The 21,435-nt window shown below is 41.6% G+C and overlaps 1 protein-coding gene across 1 annotated transcript in view; it reads left to right on the top strand.

Moving 5' to 3' along the window:
- Positions 1 to 21,233, top strand: part of LOC102461967 (protein eyes shut homolog) — a 166,894-nt gene extending 145,661 nt beyond the window's left edge. Inside the window, exons 7-9 of the mRNA XM_089776927.1 lie at positions 37 to 141; positions 466 to 605; positions 21,018 to 21,233. Of these exons, the coding sequence (XP_089633053.1) occupies positions 37 to 141; positions 466 to 605; positions 21,018 to 21,233 (461 nt within the window). The remainder of the gene's footprint in view (positions 1 to 36; positions 142 to 465; positions 606 to 21,017) is intronic.
- Positions 21,234 to 21,435: the final 202 nt, after the last annotated feature.

Genomic DNA, 21,435 nt, shown 5'->3' with positions numbered 1-21,435 from the left:
GGAGAAATAAACACTATTTTTTGGCTTTTTAAACAGGAACATTCTGTGAGATGGAAATTAATGAGTGTGATTCCAATCCATGTAAACACGGAGGAACATGCATTGATTCCATTGGCCATTTCAAGTGTACTTGCCTCATGGGTAAGTCAGTCCAGATAAATTTAACTTCTTGAATAATACCAATATTAAAAAGGAGAGAATTTAATTTAATTTACCAATTTAAATTCTCTTTCACTCATTTCCGTATATAACAGTAGCCATAAAATTTGATTTAATGCATTGTAATACAATGCATAATTTTTTGCAAGGACTCAGCTTTTATGCTTTGTTTGAAGTGTCCTTTTCAAGAAATAAAATGGTCAAATTACTCTTAAGTATTATGTTAACTACTGTCATCGTGATTAGCCCCAATGTCAATATATGTGTGTAAGTTTTCATTAATTTTTTTCTCTTTATATGGTGTAGGGTTTGAAGGTGAAAAATGTGAACTGGATATTGATGCTTGCTCGTTCTACAATATAAAGTGCATCTCAGGAAAACTGTGTGTGGACAGACCCCATGAACTCAATTCCACATGTTTGCTGCCATGTATTGAAAATACAGAGGTAAGATAAAGCAATATGTTCACACCTTATAAAAATAAAATAAAATAAAACTACAAGCTAGTAATGACAGTTGAGATGTATACAAAAAACCTATACACATTAATATTGTAAGTATTATCAAATTAAATTAGTGCATAGATAAGATTGAATTAAATTGGTTCATATTCAAAGTATCTCAAAATATTTTATCAAGTAATGAGTTCTTTAACAGTAATGCAATGACTGTTTGTGCAACTATATGATCCATTATGAAACCAAACACCTGGGCTGTGTCTACCTTGCACACTTCTTGCTCAAGAACAACCATTCTTGTGAAAAAACTTGCCAGCTGTCTACACTGCACATGCATTCTTGTACAAGTAAATTTACAGTATAGCGTCGGAAAACAGGGCTTCTTGAATGAGAGCTCTGATGCTCTATATCAGGAAGAAGCCTTCATGTGCAAGTGTTCTTGCACAAGAGGTCAGTGTGGACAGGCAGCCAAGAGTTTTTGCACAAGAACTGGCCTCCCAGGAAAAAAGCCAAGTGGCTACTTGGACGCTCTGCACTCACAGCTCCTTACTTCCTGGTTGCCAGACGCCCCCTTAAAGCCACACGCAGCCTGCAGAGTCCGTGTGGCAGCATCAGCATAGCCAGAAGCTCCACCACGTGGCTCTGCCCTGCTGCACCCATGAGCCCCCACAGAGATGTCTGCTACAGAGGGACACCGAGAGCCTGCACCCTTCTCCCAGCAGACACCGAAGGGCTCTCAGCAGGCCCAGAGGGTCACAAAGCAGCATACCCCTTGCTGGTCCCAGCCAGAGGTCAAGGCTCTTCTGGACCTGTGGGCTGAGGAGGAAGCCCTCCACAACCCTCATGCCCTTTGCCACAATGCAGACATTTTTAGCCACATGGCCCAGGCGCTCACCCAGCAGGGACATCCGGCCTGGATTGTTGAACAGGTCTGGGCTAAGGTTAAGGAGCGGCACCTGGGCTATGTCCGGACCACCTATGGCCAGGGGGCAGGAACCAACACCTGCCTTCACTAAGACCGCCTCCACACCATCCTGGGGGAGACAGCTATGGAAGGACCCTCGGTTCCTGTGGACACCAGCCTGCACCCCCCAGTCACCAGGCCACCTGACGTAGAGGAAGAGAGTGACTTGCCCACCGGGTCCAGGTTGGAGGAGGATGAGGATGACCACAACTGCACCATCACCCTCCACTTCGAGCTAGTGGTCAGCAGCCAGGACATCTCCTGGGCTTCATCCGAGGCCAGTGAAGGATCCTCCAGTGAGTGTTGCACTTCTTACTCGCCTCTCCTGCTGCCCCCCCAGCCACTCCTTCAGCCGCTGCCATGCCCCCACCTGCTGCACCCTGTCCTGCCCACATCCCGGTGCTGCCTGCCCCAACCTGGCCTGAAGGATGGCAAGGCCTCAGCACCCACAGAGGCACTGGCAGGAGCAGCCCCTCCCAGCAATAACTTCCCCTCCCAGTTCAGAGCCCTTTCTTCCTCCCCCTCTCAATTCAGACCCCCTCCCACTGCCCACCCTTCTTCCCTATTGTAAATACAAATAAAAGTTTTCTGTTGTTTGAACAAAAAACAGTTTTGTTTATTGGGAGGTGATGGGAGGGAGGGAGATGTAGATAGGAGACTGAAGCAACCCTACTGTGGTATGTGTCAGGAGCACAAGGGCGAACCAGGCACACAGCTCCAGGAACATCTGCTTTCGCATTCTGAAGTTCCGGAGACACTGTTGGTCGTCCCATTGCTCCAGGACCAGCCGGTCCCACCAGTCGGTACTGGTGTCCAGTCTCCAATATCGCCTCTCCACCATCGGGTAGGAATGCCACAGGGATGCCACCGCATCCATGCAGAGGGAGTCCAGAGTGAGCTCGGTGTCGAGCTCCTGCAGGAGTAGCGCAGCAGCATAGAGGAGCAGCTGCAGGAACTCCAACATGGCCCTATGGTGCCAGAGCAGGCACAGGGCCACTCCTGGCTCTACGGCACAGCAATGAGAAGGCCAAATGCACAAAAGGCACTAGGGCACAAGCTGTGGTGTCCAATAAGGCAGAGGGCAACAACAACTAGAAATGCTCCAGCTTTCAGTCCCTACAAGGGGTCCCAAATCACGCAGCAGGAGAAAAACGATTGTCCAGGGAGGTCCCTTTAAGCAAGCGTCTCAAAGGAGCTCCAGCCCCCGCCCCACTGCCAGAATGTCCTGGTGCTCTTTTGCCCTCTCCAAAGTAGTTCCAGGGTGAAGTTTTTGTTCAAGAGCATCCTGTCAGTGTGGGTGCAAAAGCGCATAGCTTTTACGATGCACTGTGACCAGTGTAGACGCTCTCTTGTGCAAATACTTTTTTTGCGCAAGAAGCATGCAGTGTAGACGTAGCCCTAAGGTATAAGAATCCATTTTTATTACATGAAGATGTGCTTCTCAAGGAAAGATTGGAATTCTTATTTCTTATTCAAAAAGTTAAATTGAATATTATGCATCTGTTTGGACAATTGTGTGGAAGAAGCCTCAATTCAGCATGGTAACAAAATAGTAATAGTACTGTTGCTTCTGCATCCCAGAGCAAATATTATCAATCAGGCTGATTCCATGTGTAGAAATTTTTTTCAAGGTTCATTTAGTCCGGAGGCTAGAGAGTGGGCTACCAAATGAGTTAGACTGCATGAAGAAACCTTCAAGACTATGAACATACCTACAAGATATGCTATCCAACTGTAAAGACTCAGCAGTGCAACTGAAAGCGTGATAGAATTTCTTCCTGCTTTTTTTTTTAGACGCTGTTTATTTTTTCTTTCTGTAATACAGGACAAATGCATATTTAGTTAGCTATTTTCAGTATTATTAAAAATTCCATTTTTAAAAGGATTCCACTAATTTTTAAAGAAAGATGTAAGAAGATCTTGAAATAGAAAGTGTTTACTCATATGAATAGTCCATTTACAGTTTACATTTTTAAGGTATTTTTATTGGAGGAAATGAAATTACATTGTATTTTACATAATGCGATTTATTTTTAAAACAGTATTTGTGACCTAATCATTTCAAACAGCTGCCCCCAATATGATACCCTGTGCTTAAAAGATTTGCCTTAGTAAATTATTTTGCTGAAATATGTTTCCTGCAAAAATATATTGTGCAAAGCAGGCAATGATTTTACAAAGCAGCAATCAACATTTATTTTACCTTGAAGTCTCTGGGTACCCCATTGAATATGAAATATAACACAGAAATACTTATTACCTTAAAGGTTTAAAGTTACATTATTCAGCATCTGGTAAATTTTAACATTTTTATGATTTAAAGTGCTATACTGAGTGCAAATTTACTGTACATCGCATAACACTATAATGATGCAATAATCATTATGGCTAGTTAGGATGGGAAGTGATGATGTGCCAAGGATGCTGATGGGAGCTACTAAAACATTTTATTGTAATATTTCCTTAAAAGCCTTAAGATATTTCTAATTTATTCCTGCAAACATTGTAGAGACAGTCAAAAATTTATGTGGACTATATAAGAACATAAGAATGGCTATACTGGGTGAGACCAAAGGTCCATCCAGCCCAGTACCCTGTCTGCTGACAGTGGCCAATGCCAGAGGGAGTGAATCAAACAGGTAATCTCTCTCCTGCCATCCATCTTCACCCTCTGACAAACAGAGGTTAGGGACACCTTTTATTTAACTTCTCTTTATTTGTTTTAAACCTGCTGCCCATTAGTTTCATTTGGTGGCCTCTGGTTCTTATATTATGGGAACAAGTAAATAGCTTTTCCTTATTCACTTTCTCCACACCACTCATGATTTTATAGACCTCTACCATATCCCCCCTTAGTTTCCTCTTTTCCAAGATAAAAAGTCCCAGTCTCTTTAATCTCTCCTCACATGGGACCCATTCCAAACCCCTAATCATTTTAGTTGCCCTTCTCTGAACCTTTTCTAATGCCAGTATATCTTTTTTGAGATGAGGACACCACATCTATATGCAGTATTCAAGATGTGGGCGTACCATGGATTTGTATAAGGGCAATAAGATATTCTCCGTCTTCTCTATCCCTTTTTTAATTATTCCTGGTTGCTTTTTTGACTGCTGCTGAACACCGCATGGACGTCTTCAGAGAACTATCCACGATGACTCCAAGATCTTTTCCTGATTAGTTGTAGCTAAATTAGACCCCATCGTATTATATGTATAGGTGGGATTATTTTTCCCAATGTTCATTATTTTACATTTATCCACATTAAATTTTATTTGCTATTTTGTTGCCTAATCACTTAGTTTTGTGAGATCTTTTTGAAGTTCTTCACAGTCTTCTTTGGGCTTAACTACCTTGAGCAGTTTAGTATCATCTGCAAACTTTGCCACCTCACTGTTTACCCCTTTCTCCAGATCATTTATGAATAAGTTAAATAGGATTGGTCCTAGGACTGACCCTTGGGGAACACCACTGGTTACCCCTCTCCATTCTGAAAATTTACCATTTATTCCTGCCCTTTGTTTCCTGTCTTTTAATCAGTTCTCAGTCCATGAAAGGATCTTCCCGCCTATGACAACTTATATATTGTATTAGGCATTTAATTTGTTCATAATACTATAATGTACTGTTTTCTCTAAACTGCAAGAAAACAGAAATAAAAATAAACTGTTAGATGTATTTGCTTTTTGCTTGTGTCTCCTTATTGCAGAAATTGGCAAATTAATATAACTTGCTTACTGAAAAGATTTGACAAACTCAGAATGATTTTTGTTGTAGTGCTAGTAATATCATAAGTGACGTTACAATTTCCATTAAAGAATTAATTTAAAACATTATTATATATTTAAAGCCATTTTTTCTTTTTTGTAAATATGCTCCTTCTCTTCTATATGGGGGAAGGAGAAGAAATAAAGCACCTCTTCATATAAATAGGGTATTCTGTGACCAGTGTGTAGAGTAAACAAAAAGATTTTACTATTTGAGGCTGATCTCTCTGGGTATATCTACACTACCATCCTAGTTCGAACGAGGAATAACGGTAGTTCGAACTAGGAAGCCTAGTTCGAACTACCTAGTTCGTGCCCCGTGTAGCCGCGCTGCACAGGGTTCGAACCAGCGGGGTTTTAAAACTGGCGGCGCCCCGCTTATGCAAATGAAGCCCGGGAAATTCAAATCCCGGGCTTCATTTGCAAGTGCGGTATGCCTACATTACCCCGCTAGTTCGAACTAGGAGGGTAGTGTAGACATATCCTCTGATACATATCAGTACAATGACTCAAGTAGATAGACTGGAGTTTCCAGCCCATATAGAGGATGGGTATAATGTCTCTCTGACCCACAGTGGATTGACAGATAACTGGGTATGTAGTACATCAACTGTGACTTAGCTCAGAACACAGAACAGGCAATTAGCCTGTCAATAGGAGCAATGGCCAGCCTGCATGAATGCTCTGCGGCGGAGCAATATAATAACATCTCTGAAAATCTGTTATGTCAGCAGAATCAAAATCTTTCCATAGCTATTCCTGCTCATGCTTCAACTTTTTCTATCCTTTGTTTTAGCTACATGATGAGTTGTTCCTAATTTGTTGCATCTTTCTAATAGCTGTAATCTATAATACTGCATAGTGCTTCTTTCCTTCTGTTCATATACATCTCCTTCACAAAAAGTGATTGTTTCTGGTTCCCCCCTGTGTAGCTATTCTCCAGGTCTCATTGCCAGCAAAGGAGAGTGAGAGACTTTGACATTTTTAAGTCAAACTGTTTTTTCTTTAGTGTTGACACATGCATATGTGATGTTACTATATTGCTTCAGAGCTAGAGGTACTCTGTGCTGTGATTGAAAATGCACACCATGAGCCTGCAGATTAGCACCTGAGACATACAGAAGCCTTAGTAGAATTCAAAAGAGAATTGGACATTAATATGGATAATGAGAAAATCCTCAGTTACTATAGCAGGGATTAAAACCATTGTTCTCTTGGGTACAGCTAGACTACAAGTTTTTGTCGGAAAAGGCTTTTCTGACATATGGCCCATCTAAACTGGACCAAATGTCAGAAAAAAAAACCTCTTTCAAAAGCCCCCTTCTTCCTTGTAGAATGAGGAATACAAGGGCTTCAGAAACAGCGCATTACTTCTTCCGCCAAAAAAAAAAAAAAAAAAAAGCGGAAGAGCAAATGTGTTGCCTGGACGCAGTGGAGTTTTTACGAAACCTTTCCCCCTCCCCCGTCTCCACAGTCTAGCTGTATAATGTCAAGAAGAATCTTTTTCTTTCCAGAAGTTTTTCCAATACTGCTTACTTAAAAGTTCCTTACAACTTCCTTAGAAGATCTTATTGGCTCCTGTGAGCAATAGGATACTGGACTAAATGAACCACTGGTTCAATCTGGTATGACATTTCCTAGGTTTCTTGGCATCTATGCAAAGTTGCCATGAACTAGCTGGAGTCAAGCTAGTAAGGAAAGAAGAAATCGCATCAGGGTTATAAATCATCATGTGCTGTTGCTTCAAATGATCATACTGGTGTTTCAACTACCAGGAGATGAACATGTCAGTTTCAGAGAAACCTGACTGAGCATTAAGGGTTTTAGCTAAGCTTAATGGTGTTCTCATTAGATTAGTCTTGCAGGGGATATTTTATTTCTCCCTGAAAAAACACATAGCTGTATTTGGAATGGACAGCATTTCAAGTCCCAAGCTTTTAATACTACAGTCTATGTCATTCCATAAGATGAGATTTTGTGACAGTGCCAGAAACCCTGGGAACTTCAAAAAATGTTATCTGATATCATTTTTGACAATGTTGTACTTAAAGGAATAGAAGTTAATAGTAGTATTTTCCTCCTGTTTTATTTCCTTACAAAACAAATGTACTGCTTCTACATGTGAGAATTTCTAACATGTTAAAAAATCTCAGGAGAAAGTAAATGTCCTTAAATAGGGATCCAAGCCAGTTAAAACATTCTTGATCCATATGAACTGGTTCAGGAATATCTATAACTGTTAAAGGAATACTATGATTTCCAGAACAGACGAGTGCTTATCAAACACAGATTGGAATGCATTTCTTCTAACTGAGAAAACAATGTTTTAGTCTAGTGTTGGTACCAAGTGTGTTCACAAATGGATACATTTTTAAACTTATTTAGGGGCCTAGAGATGAAGCTAGGCACCCAGTTGAGACTTTCAGAAATGCTTAGTCCCCTAATAACCATGGGTACTTTTGCAAGTCCTGTTATTTATATGCATATCTATATCTTCAGGTACCTGTATAGTTTAAAAATCTGGCCCTAGGGGCTAAACAATTTTGACATGATGTCTATGCACAACAGGTCTGTACATTGTTATGTTAATCTTGTGGCCCTTTCACTAGCCTAAATTGCCCCTCATTGGTTTAGAGTTAAAAAAGTTGAAAGTTACCTGTTCTGTTCATTCCTTCTGGGATACCTGGCATTGGACACTATTGGAACATAGGATACTGGATTAGTTGGTCTTTTGGTCTCACCCAGTATGGCCATTCATATATTCTTATGTTAAAATGCAACTTATTTCTGCAAGAATCTATGTATGACTTTATGGGCTGACCAAGTCACGTGTAGTTTCCCATTCTTCCAGAGGTTATGTTAATTAATAATTACAAATTTTAACAGAGTCTAATCAGTCAGAAATAAACTACAAATGGAAGGAAGGAGAATTTGATAGTAATGAACATAAATCCAGGGCTCAGAAATATAGAAAACTGATAAGGGAAGCAAAGAGACACAAGGAGAAATCTATGGCTAGCATGATTAAGGAAAATAAGAAGTTTTCTAAGGATATTAGGAACAAGACAAGACAAATACAATTTTTAATATTTATTTATTTATTACGAGTTAGAAATGATAAAATTATCAATAATAATGCAGATAAGATAGAAGTATTCAATAAATATTTCTGTTATGTTTTTAGAAAAAAAAAGATGAGGCATCCTATCGTATAACGCTCTTTCCAATCCAGTAGTATCCCAAGAGAATATTTAAAAGTGGGTACTAAAGTTAGGGTATGTCTACACTACAAAGTTAATTCGAACTAACTTAGTTTGAATTAGTTAATTCGAAATAAGCTAATTCGAACTAACGGATCCAGACTAAAAAACTAGTTCGAATTAGCATTTTGCTAATTCGAAATAGCATGTCCACATTAAGTGGACCCTGAACCGGGGTTAAGGATAGCCAGAAGCAGTGCCGGCAGGGCATCAGATGAGGACTTAGAGCATGGAGCTGCTGCCTCAGGCTAGCCGAGGGCTGTGCTTAAAGGGACCTGACCCCCACCACGGACAGACAGTTCTCAGGGGTGCCCCGCTTGCAAAGCAGTCCTGTCTTGGAGTGCCCTGAGTGCCCACACTGGGCACATCACAGCACTCGGCTATCAGACTGGCTGCACTTGCCACAGGCTGCCATCTGGGGAGAGAGGGCAATTGGGGGGCTGCAGGAGAGCTTCCACCCCCAGAAGCCCGCAGAGCCAGCCCAGTCCTCCCCATTGGGGGCTCGTACCCCATTCCTCCCTCACCTCCTTCCACTTACCCTTCCCTAGCCCCCCTTCCTGATGTATAAAATAAATAAAACGTGGTTAAAAATAGAATCTCTCTTAATTGAACAAAACTAGGGGAGACTGGGAAAAGGAGGTGGGAGAGGGGAAGAGAGAAGGTGGGAGAGGGGAAGGCAACTAAAATGATCAGAGGTTTGGAACAGGTCCCATATGAAGAGAGGCTAAAGAGATTGGGACTTTTCAGTTTAGAAAAGAGGAGACTGAGGGGGGATAGGATAGAGGTCTATAAAAGCATGAGTGGGGTGGAGAGGTTGCATCAAGAAAAGTTCTTCATTAGTTCCCATAATAGAAGGACTAGAGGACATCAAAGGAAAGGAATGGGTAGCAGGCTTCAAACTAATAACAGAAAGTACTTCTTCACAAAGCAAAGAGTCAACCTGTGGAACTCCTTGCTGCAGGAGGCTGTGAAGGCTAGAACAAGAACAGCATTTAAAGAGAAGTGAGATAAAGTCATGGAGGTTGGGTCCATGGAGTGGTATTAGCCAGGGGGTAGGAGTGGTGTCCCTGCCCAAAGTTTGTGGAAGGCTGGAGAGGGATGGCACGAGACAAATGGCTTGGTCACTGTCTTCGGTCCATCCCCTCCAGGGACCCAGTACGGCCATTGTAAGCTCAGGATCAGGGGTCTCAGTGGACCACCTTGATTTTCATGCACACTTGCTCCTGGGTGGCCAGGCTGGCAGCTCTCCTGCCCTAGATGGCCACTTTCCTGTGCCTAGTGCGGAGATCGTGGACAAGGTCCACGATGTCCGCACTAGACCAGGTGGGCGCCCGCCTCTTGCGGTCCCGGGCAAGCTCCCGGGCACCGCCAGCCTGGTCCCGGGAAGAGGGGGAGGGCTGGGGGGCATCGGGTGGCTGGCTTGAGCCATGCCAGGTGCAGGGTCTGCTAGCTGGGTGCTGGCAGGCTTGCACCTGGCACAGGCACCGTAGCCAGCCCGTGCCCCTTTAAGGGGTCCGAGGCTGGGAGGGGGGCAATAGAGTTTCCCTGGTGTTGGCCAGAGTGGCCATCAGGGAAAGCTGGGGAGGGCTAGCCTCCCACTAGTTCGAATTAAGGAGCTACACACCCCTTAATTCAAACTAGTAAGTTCGAACTAGGCTTAGTCCTCATAGAATGAGGTTTACCTAGTTCGAACTAAGCGCTCCGCTAGTTCCAATTAAGTTCGAACTAGCGGAGCGCTTGTGTAGCACCTATCAAAGTTAATTCGAACTAACGTCCGTTGGTTCGAATTAACTTTGTAGTGTAGACATACCCTTAGAGATTTTTAAATCAGTGGGTCTGGCTATCTTACAGTCCAAGAGTGTTAGAGGAGCTGTTTGAGGATCTTGCACGACTGTTAATATTAGACTGAAGACTGGAGAAAGCCTATATTTCATCAGTATTTTAAAACAGTAAACACGATGATCTGGGTAACTATAGGCCTGTCAGGATATATCTGCACAGCAACAAATATCTCTGGTACAGCTTTGCTAGCCAGTGTCAGTGGATTCAGGCTTGTGGGGCTCAGGGGCCAGGTCTACACTGGACGTGGAAGGTTGGCTTAAAGTACGCAACTCCAGCTATGCAAAATGCTTACTTTAAGTCACGCTGTGGTAGCATCCACACTGTGGGAGACCAACAGGAACAAATGCTCCCATTGACTTTCCTTACACATCCCAAGAGGAAGAGTACTGGAACCAATGGGAGCTGCCCTCAGCGTTCGATTTATGGGTGTATACTAGACCCACTAAATCAAATGCCAGAAGATTGAGCTCCGGAGTTTGGATCTTCCAGTAAGTATAGACATGCCCAGGTTATAGCTCTAAAGACTACAGTGTAGATATTCGGGCTCTGTCTGGAGACCAGGATCAGAAGCACTGTTCAGGGGAGCAGTGGATTCGGTATAAATAAAAAATCAACCTCTAGTAGCTAAAAACTTTTTAGCAATCCCTAGTAGCTAAACACTTTTCTACTCTAAAGTTGCCAAAGAGAGTCCTTCCTACTAGTTCTTCCTTGAGGTCAGCTTATAAGATTGATGTGCAGTTTTTACTGAGAGTCATTATTAAGTTATGAATGGGGGGAAAGAACTATTTTCTAAACCAAAACCCCACATTTTTTTTAAATGGCTTTTCTTATTAATCTCAGATTTGTCCACCACATAAATAATTCTTCTCTGGGTAGAATGTTTATTACTGGTGATGTATGAGCCAGAAATATCATGGCTTGGCTTCTAGATTCCAGGTAGACTTTGCAGGTCTGACAGAAAAAAGCTATATTTGCACTGTAAATAAAACAGATTTGATCTGGTTTCAGTGAGATGCAATCAATTGATGTAGAGTTTTTTTTTTCAATTAAGGAACTGCTTTTCAAAGTAGAACTACTTTTTATTGTTTTGAATGTGGCCTAATGACAAACCCGCAAATCTAAATATTTTCTTACATGGTATTCTCTTAATATAGTACATTGGAGTGCTACAGGACTCTTGTGGATATAAACGATATAAAATTATTCCCTTTCAAATTTTGTGGGATTTTATTTGGGCCATTCTACCCCAGAGAAGGCTATTATTTCAGTGATATTGTACAATACTTGTATATTCATGGAGCCTTAACATTTGACCTGCCCTGGTTATCATTTTTAGGAACTCCATAATCCACCTTGGCAGGGAAAGATGGAATTATAAAACTTCAGGATTGTAGTCTGAGACATACTTTAGGATGAAATCTGTGTAAAAATGTAATAATAGCTTAACCGTTAAAACGGTAAGTAGTATTCATTATAAGCATAATTGTAAGACACCACAAGCAACCATCATAACATTCTGAAAAAAAATTAACCTCTTTCTACACATGATAGATTGAGATTGCAATTCAAGACCATTTCTTAATTTGAGGGTGCATAGTTCTTTTGCAAAAAGGCAAATATTTGTTTCATTTATTGAAGAGAAAGCTATTTAACAGCATCCTGCTTTTTGCCTATTACACCTCCTATGAGTCCAGAAAAGAATATTCTCACTTGCTGAAGAACCAGAGTCTCAAAAGATTGTCTAGGGGTGGTGAATGTGGCGAGGTGCTGCGGCCGTGAAGGAGGAAAGCCCGAGCTTAAAATGTACTTAACCAATTACAAACTTTATTGACTACAGATTGATTATATTAAATTGCCATCTCTGAATAGTCTTAGACAGCGCAGCATGCAATAAAAAATATAACAAATAAAACCAGTACAGAAATAATAAAACCCGTCCTACAGCCAGTCCTTCAATGGTTATCTTTGAACAGCTGGTGGAATTAAACATTGGTCTACTTATACTTAACAACTTCTAAATATGAAATGGTTAATACAATATAGCAAGCGATACTAAAAAGCCCAGTAACTGTTATGATGCACAGACAAAAACAACGTATAGCATGCTCAAGTTTCGTACCCCCCTTTTCTTGATTCGGTGGGTGGGAGGAGGCTTCGGGTGATCAGCCCCTCAGCCAGGCTGGATGATATGTGCCTTCCGTCTTGATACAGAACCTCCCCGAGCTTAGGGTTCAGGATGCTTTATACTATAATTTTGATATCCAGTACCATATTAGGGTTCCTTCCTTTTGACATGACGTCTGCCTCAGGGATTTGCGGTCAGTGCCTGATGCAGACATGACTGGCACATGTGAGAACTAGCTATGTTTTTTCTTTCCCTGTTCCAGATGCTTGTTTACTGGTGTATATGACAGCTCATTTCCCTATTCCTATCTTGTCCTGTTTTTAGTGCTCATTAATTTAGTTCATTTCCCTATTCTTATCTTCCTGGACCAGGTGCTTGCCAAGTTCAGTTCCGTTTACTGAGAACTGTGCTGAGCACCCAAGGGACTTTAAATTCTGTCTCTGGATCAGCCTCAGCGGCCTGTGTTTTTCTTGTGAGGGGCCTTAGTGTGGCAGTATGGGCAATACATGCGAGGCCGTGGTCAAGAGGACCTGCTCCACGATACTTGCCATCTAGGACAAACTAACTGATCATTTTAATGTTAAGGTATTTTTTCTTGCCCAGTCTGCAGATATGAGATTGATTTTGCAGTGAAAGTGCTTGATGTAATCTTCAGTAATATAATTAGCCTTTACTATAAAAAGGGACAGAACTCACATTACAATTGTAACAGGAAGTCAGGCAAAGCGGATTGGGAAAAGTCTTGGCAGAAACTGGTCAGTGATGCCAAAGATGGGAAGAAGCAGGGGAGAAGTCATCCTGTTTCCTCAATAATTGTATTTAGCTTAAAATTCCTTCTAAAATGAGTTCTCTCTCTATGTAATCTGGAGTATAATGATCTAAGGGCTTGTCTACACTACACTGAAGTGCAGGTTATAGGAGATTAATTTCATAGTACTCTTGCACTGTACTGCTCTGTAATGGTGTAGTTGGTGTGAACTAAAATGTACCTAGTTTGCATTACGATAGTATCTTTCAACAGCACCATGTTAACACGTTATCCTGTTTGAAAGAGGACTCTGTTAATGTGTGCTAGGTATTTTTTTCTTACACACTAGCAATTAAAACCTTCAAGGCAATGCCTTGTGGATGTAAGGTGGGGTGCAGCAGGCTGGGGGCCAGGGGCATGTTCTCTTCCCCCAGACTCCCTTCCTGCACAGAGCCTGTTCTCTCTCCCCTCTCTAGTGACTCTCCCAGCTCACTCGGGGTCTCTTCCTCCCCCCCCATACCTTCACTAGCCTGCCCAGGCCTGTTATTCTCTCCTACCCTGGGCCACCCCCCCCCCCATGCCCATCAGAGCCTGTTCTTTTTTTCCCTCCCTAGTGCGGCAGCCATGGGCCAGGAGCAGGAGAAAGGGTTTCGGGTCAAAGGGGCTACCTACTGTATGCTGGCACGAGAGATGGCAGAGCCCCAGACCTGTTGGCCAGTCCATTGGTGGTCATTCTCATGTCCCTAGTCTGAAGGACAGCTCTCCCCTGTGGGCTCACTGTCTCCAGTGGTCATTCTCATGTTATGACCCTCTGAACAGCAGGCCCTCTTTTTACATGTTATGGAAAACTGTCCTTTTCCCAGCCAGGGCTTCTAGTTTTCTTGGCACAACCAAACCCCGACTTTGCTTTAAGACTGAAGAAGAGGAAGTCGCATACCACGTTTGGTATGCTAACCTCTTACCATTTAGGAAGAATACTTGAACAAATGGACTCACAGAAACACTCTAAAATGTGTATGTTGAACGATCATACCCTAATTAATATTTAATTAGTGACTTTCTTCTGCACTTTGTCAATTTAAAGTGTTATTAGTTTTAGGTCACATGTACTGGATGGGTGACTGGCCTGGAATGCAGTGAGAATAAATTGATCTTAGGGGTCATTGAAAATGCCAGTTGAACATAAACTCCTGAATAGTGCTATGAATAAGGGTATGTCTACACTACCACTCTAGTTCGAACTAGGGTGGTAATGTAGTCAATCGGAGTTGCAAATGAAGCCCAAGATTTGAATTTCCCGGGCTTTATTGGCATATTGCCGGGCGCCGCCATTTTTAAATGTCCGCTAGTTTGCACTCTGTGCCCTGCGGCTACACGCGCCACGAACTAGGTAGTTCAGACTAGGCTTCCTATTCCGAACTATCGTTACTTCTCGTGGAAGCCTAGTCCAAACTATATAGTTTGTGCCGCATGTAGCCACGGGGCACGGAGTCCGAACTAGCAGACATTTAAAAATGGCGGTGCCCGGCAATATGCAAATGCTGCCCGGCAAATTCAAATCCCGGGCTTCATTTGCAACTCCGGTTGACTACATTACCACCCTAGTTCGAACTAGGGTGGTAGTGTAGACATACCCTAAGAGTATAAATCAGATCCTTGGTTGTAAACATAGGGATGTATACAGAAACAGTAAGGAGGCAGTATTATTACCTATAAAGAATTAGTGAAGCCCTTATCTGGTTCTATGTCCAGCCCATACTTCAACAAGGATGTTGACATAGTGTAAAAAGCTCAAAAAGACATACAAGAATGATTTGTGGGGCAGAAAACCTGCCATATAGTGAGAGACGAAAAGAGCTCAATTTATTTAGTTTATCCAAGAGATGGTTAAGAGATGACTTGTTCATTGTCTGCCAGAATCTAAATGAGAAGTAGATTTGTGATAGCAGTCAGTTCTTCTTTGACCAGAGAAAGACAATACAAAATCTAATGGCTAGAAGTTATACAAATTCAGACTAACAATAACACGCATATTTTTAACTGTGTTCTCTTAGCTACTGTATCACAATGGTTCTTTTCATTGGCATTGCATTCCAAGATAATCACTGAAACAACTCACCTAAGGACATCATGGATTCTTCATCATTTGGAGTCTTTAAATCAAGAATTGATCTTTCTAAAAAGTCTGCTTTAGCTCAAACAAATTAAAGGCTTGATACGGGAATCGCCAGGTAAAGGTATCTTTGGCCTGATATATGCAGGAAGTTAGACTAGCTGATCATAATAGTCCCTTTTGGCCTTAAGGTTTATGACTATAATTGGTTAGGAAGCACACTTACACATACACATATGACACTAATAATACTACTATTATCTCTGACTAAACAGAGGAATAACTGTGGAATGAATAGTCTGATATAGGCATATTGGAGATATAAAGTACCATATATTTTGTTTTATTCCTTAATTCAAACACTCTTCTTTCTTAACAGTTTTGTCATTTCCTGATGTATGATTCAATAATGAATTTTGAAATCAAGAAAAATAGTATATATGAGCCCCAATGATAAAGGGAGTGGGAGAGAGCAGTTAGAGCCTTGAAAAAAAAAGCAAAACCTCAAGATATACCCTGAAGTTACATTCAGAAAAAAATTAAAAGGCAAGATATATAAAAGATATTTCCATAACTGTAAAGAGAGTTTAATTCTACCAACTTTATTCAAGCTCAGTAGTTGCCTCCATCAAGAATAGTCAGATTGAGAAACGAGGCCAGCATAATTCCAGTATTTAATACTAATAGCATAGCAAAAAGATCCAATTTTAAGGTCAATTTAAAACTTAATCAAAGACAAATTAATATAGCGAATTTCTGGCAAGAATTGTTATTACTACAAATCTTGATAACATTTTAAATGGATTCAGACTCAATCAAATGGAGCTGCTAGGGAGCTCCATAGATCATGATAGAACCAAACTCACCATTTTCTTTAGAAGTTAATAGATGAGAGAGAAAAGCCTTAGTTCTTTGAGTGTTTGCTAATGTCCAATCCATGTTAAGTGTATGTTCTTGCTACATGCACCTATCCTGAAATTTTTTCTCTTAGCAATATTCATGGGGGAACAACTCTGGTGCCCTCTGGAGCGGCACCTGAATGACGTAGCATACAGGTGCTGCCGGCTTCCCGCACGCTCCGTTCCTTCTTACTACCAGTGATGATGCTGGAATGTTTCTTTGCTTCAGCTGTCGTTATCTCCAGATCTTTTTGATGTGAACTTGCTATTGTAAATCATTGTTTTTAGTTTAGTAGTGTTCCCTTACTGTGTTATTGATATTTAGACTGTCCCTGATGCATCTTATCCTTGGGATGGGGCTTAGGAGACTCTCATATTGGTGGCAGATATTGCATATGTAAAAGTTTGAAGCCATGCATTTAGGGCATGTCCAGACTATGCTCGGCCTCTGAAAGAAGATATACAAATTCGGCATGAATTTGCCTATCTTCTTCTGATCCCTTTTTTGGAAGAGGTTTTTCAGAAAAAAAAAGCAGTCTAAATGGGGTTTTTCTCACAACCCTCCCTTTTTGGAAAGGACCCTTATTCCTCAGAAAATGAAGTTTACAGGGTTATTTTGAAAAAGGGGGAGTGCAAAAACCCCCTTCTAGACTGCTTTTTTTTCCGAAAAAAAACCCATCTTCTGAAAAAGGAATCAGAAGATATGCAAATTCATGCCGAATTTGCATATCTTTTTGAAAACCAAGGTTAGTCTAGATGTGTCCTGTTAGAAAGAGCAGAACATTCACTTTAAAGTGTTACTAGTTGGCTCAGACACTAGCACTGGAACTACCGTGGTCAAACTCCACCTAACATATTGTGTCCTCGGTATAAAGCACCCAGCTTGCAACATCATCAAACAAGTGAATATCCACCTCCCAGAACACTGGGGCTATGTCTACACTGGCCCCTTCTCCGGAAGAGTCATGCTAATTTCAAACTTTGGAATAGGGAAATCCGCGGGGGATTTAAATATCCCCCGCGGGATTTAAATAAACATGTCCGCCGCTTTTTTTCCGGCTTGGGGAAAAGCCGGAAAAAAGCGTCCAGACTGGCGCGATCCTCCAGAATAAAGCCCTTTTCCGTAGGATCTCTTATTCCTACCTGAAAGGAATAAGAGATCCTCCGGAAAAGGGCTTTATTCCGGAGGATCGCGCCAGTCTAGACGCTTTTTTCCGGCTTTTCCCCAAGCCGGAAAAAAAGCGGCAGACATGTTTATTTAAATCCCGCGGGGGATATTTAAATTCCCCGCGGATTTCCCTATTCCAAAGTTTGAAATTAGCATGTCTCTTCTGCAGAAGGGGCCAGTGTAGACGTAGCCTGGGAGAAGTCAATTTCTATGGGTAAGGACAAGGCAGGAAGCAAGCTATATCCATAGAGGATGGTTCATTGCCTGTAGGTGGAAGCTGGGCCCTGCTTCAGCCAAGCAAATTAGACCTCTCATGGATGCACCTACCACAACAGACAATGGTCTGGGGATCCAGACCCTGAAGATGCCATTGACCAAGGTGGCATATAAAGCAGCACAGGACAGTTTGTCCCTCATGGTGCCACCCAAATTACAGATGTCACCTTCCCCATGAAGGGAAAGCCTGTCCTGAGACCACCGTTTCAGTCAAAATCAGTGCGACTGCACTCACCACCTCAGACAGCATCCCACCAATGCTTGCCCACTCAGAACCACTGCACCTTGGACATAGGGATGGCGCCTACTCAGAGCCCTTAGCACTGGTCTCTGAATTCCAGACATCACTCTGCAGGCTTAAAGCATCAGTCACTGGCAAGGTGGAGTAGATGTACCAAGGCACACTCAACATTATAACCACAGTACCGAGTGTGTGATAGTCACTTTCCATCAGCACAACACCAATCCTACAAAGTTCTCTGTCAGAACTCTCAGTATAGGTTTCTGACTGACTGGCTGAAGTCACCATTCCAGAGCTGATGCTCAACATCTCAGTGTTGATCATGGTCCTATTCCTATTCCAACATTCAGCACCAGTCAGCAAGTGTTGGGTGTAGATTGCCAGAATACTGTTGTTACTGGGATCTCCACATGGAGGGTCATTAACCAAGTACAGATCGAAATCAAACATAGTAGAGGACACAACAGGGACAGGGATAGCTGGTTGGTCTTAGTGCAGTCCCAGTCACTGGAGCATGGCTCTCCATCTCAGGTCTCAGAGTCAGGAGGGTCAAGATCTTCCTTTAATGACACCGCTCTTTCTCACAGCACAAGGTTTCTCATGGACTCAGAACCAGGGCCTATGTCACGGCATCCATGGAACCTCTGGCGGTTCACACAGCCATCTGACAAGTTTTTGACTATAGTCTCCCAACCACCTGAGACAGAATCCACCACACTCAGGACTCCACGGATATAATAGTTGGAGGAAAGAGCTAACTGAGTGGCTCAGATGAGGCAGCACCTGTGGCATCTGCATCGTCCTCCTCATTCCCTGATGAGGCTGTCAGGGCCCCTGCCTGTAGTTTTCAAAGTTGATGCCAAAGCTCAACAGGAGCTTTTGAAGAGGGTGGCCTTGACCTTTGGGCTAGAAACCAAGAAGCTAGATGAGCTCTCATACTCCCTCTTTAACATAATTACCTCAGGAGTGCTAGCTAGAATTGCACTGCCAGTGTCTGAAGAGGTGGCTAAGATTACCAAAGCCCTCTGTCAGACACCTTCTTCAATACCCTAATGTCTAATCATGTGTAGCACAAGTACTATGTGCCCACAAAAGGATATGAATACAGTACCTATATATCCACCCTACCCTAAATTTGTTAATGAGTGGGAAAGTAGGGGTAGCCAGGATTATTCCCAGAAATAAAGAAGTGAAGAAACCAGACATTTTTGGGAGAATGGTTTATTCATCATCAATCCTGCAGATGATAGTGCCCTGTTGGGCCACTATGATTTCACCATCTGGCTGTCTATTGCCAAATTTATTGAATCTTCCCAGAGGACCTCAGGAAAGAGTTACAGGCTATCATGGAAGAAGGCAAGGGAATGACCAGGGGTGGGGCTACAGGTGACCTCGGACACTGTTGACTTAGTGGCATGGACCATGGCCTCAGCCATCCCTTTGACAAGGGTGTCGTATTTATGATCCTTGGGCCTGCTGATGGAGGTACAGAAGTCCATCCAAGACCTTCCCTTCATAGTTCAAGCCCTATTTGCAAAAAAAACCCCAAAACAAACAGATGACAGGCTACATGGGCTGTTGGATTTGTGCACAACACTCAATAGTCTTGACAAAGCAGTCAGTGGGAGGTTTTCATCAGTCTCTAAGAAAGTCATGTGTGGTGAGGACCTTACAGTTTAGTGTATTTCTAGAAAAATCCATGTGTAATAGCTTGAGCGGAGTCTTTTATGCAACAATTCTTGCCACTCAAAACAGAGTAGGACTTCAGTGCAGCACAACTAAGCTCAAGAGAAAGGTAGAAAGATGCATGAAAGAAATTACTTCTGCTCTATATGAGTTTCAGTAGAGTTGCCCTACTTTAATTAAGAACAGAGTTTGGTTCAAGAAGTCTTATTCATTTGTTCAATGCTTCTTCTATGCCCCCAAAAATATTTAATATAATTATAAAGCTTTGAAATTACTAACTAAAATAGTAATCTCTCAGTGACAGGCCAGGGAATTAGTCTTTCTGCCAGACTTGATATTATTGTGTTGTTTCTAGTGTTTTTGGCTTATTTTCTCAATTAGACCAGCAACCTAGTTTTTAATAAGGTCTACCATAACAAGAATTGTCATGACTATCTGAAAATTATATTACTATTTTGTTTCTTCTTCTTCGAAGTTTAGTATATTTTAAACGGTAACAACAAATCTCTGACTTAGCATTCTAAGTCCAAAACCAGATAAAACATGGTGTTTTCCCACTCAGTCACATAACTTTGTTTTGATACATGTATTTTATAATATAAAAGTTGCCCATTCATATTCTAAAGTGTGCCTTTTGCTTCTCATACAACTTTTTGCTTCTTGTAGCTCAGTTGATTTCAAAATAGGGCCTGACTGAGGACCCATGGGGGTCAGCAGACAATCTCCAAGGGGTCTACAAAAGGTTGTTGTTACCACAGAACAGTGGTTTTCAACTTGCAGATTTTGTCTATAGTTTCCAAAAGTATCTGCACCTCCATTCAAAATGCTTTAGGGGTCTTCAAATTAAAAAAAAAAAAAAAAAAAAAAAAAAAAAGATGAAAACCACTATTCTAGCTAGTCAGTACCTAAATACAAAAATGTTCACATCTCATAGAGGTTTATTCTAAGTTAAATTGCAACTGTGTCAGAGGGTGCAATGTAAATTTTTTCTACGTTTAACAGAATAATAGGCGAGTTCATTCTTTGTCATGTTACGTAACACAAGTGTGTTCATAACCAATTATAACAAAGTAAATGGTTACATTATATCATAACATTATATTCAACAATAGAGTCAAAGGTTGATTTATCTTCATTACATTTTATAATTTAATTATAAATTATCACTGAGATTTGTCTCTGACTGCACTACGAGAGAAAACTGTCATATGCGCAGATATTTCCAAAACAGCTTATTTCATCAAATTGCTTAGGTAAGGACAAACTGTGGAGATTAAACCCTCTTCCTGCATGTGTGTAATTCTCACTTTTAGTTATGTGCAAATGGAGGTAGCTGCTTCCTTGATGAAGACAACCAGAATCCTCTATGTGTCTGTGCTCCTGGATGGACTGGACAAACGTGCCTGGAGAACATTAATGACTGTGAAGAGAACTGGTGCCAGCATGGAGCCACTTGTGAAGATGGAATCAACAAATACAGGTACGAACATGACACTATAAGTGTATTCATAGAAGTTTGTGCAGACTAAAGGCAAAGTTGAAATATTATTCCCTAAAGTTGAAATTAAAATGTGATTTGCTATTGCATTCCTGTCCTCCTTCAAATCTTAAAATGTCATGGGCAGGAACTTGAAATAACTACATACATTCAATAAAATGTACTATTTAGATTGAAATATTTCACAGGCTGTTCTCACAACTATACACATTTTTATTTGACAGGGGGCTAAA

The sequence above is a fragment of the Pelodiscus sinensis genome, chromosome 3 (genome assembly GCF_052426305.1).
Source record: "Pelodiscus sinensis isolate ZL-2025 chromosome 3, ASM5242630v1, whole genome shotgun sequence".
NCBI lineage: Eukaryota > Metazoa > Chordata > Testudines > Trionychidae > Pelodiscus > Pelodiscus sinensis.
Note: the sequence above shows the minus strand (reverse complement) of the source record. Positions and strands in the feature narration are given on the sequence as shown.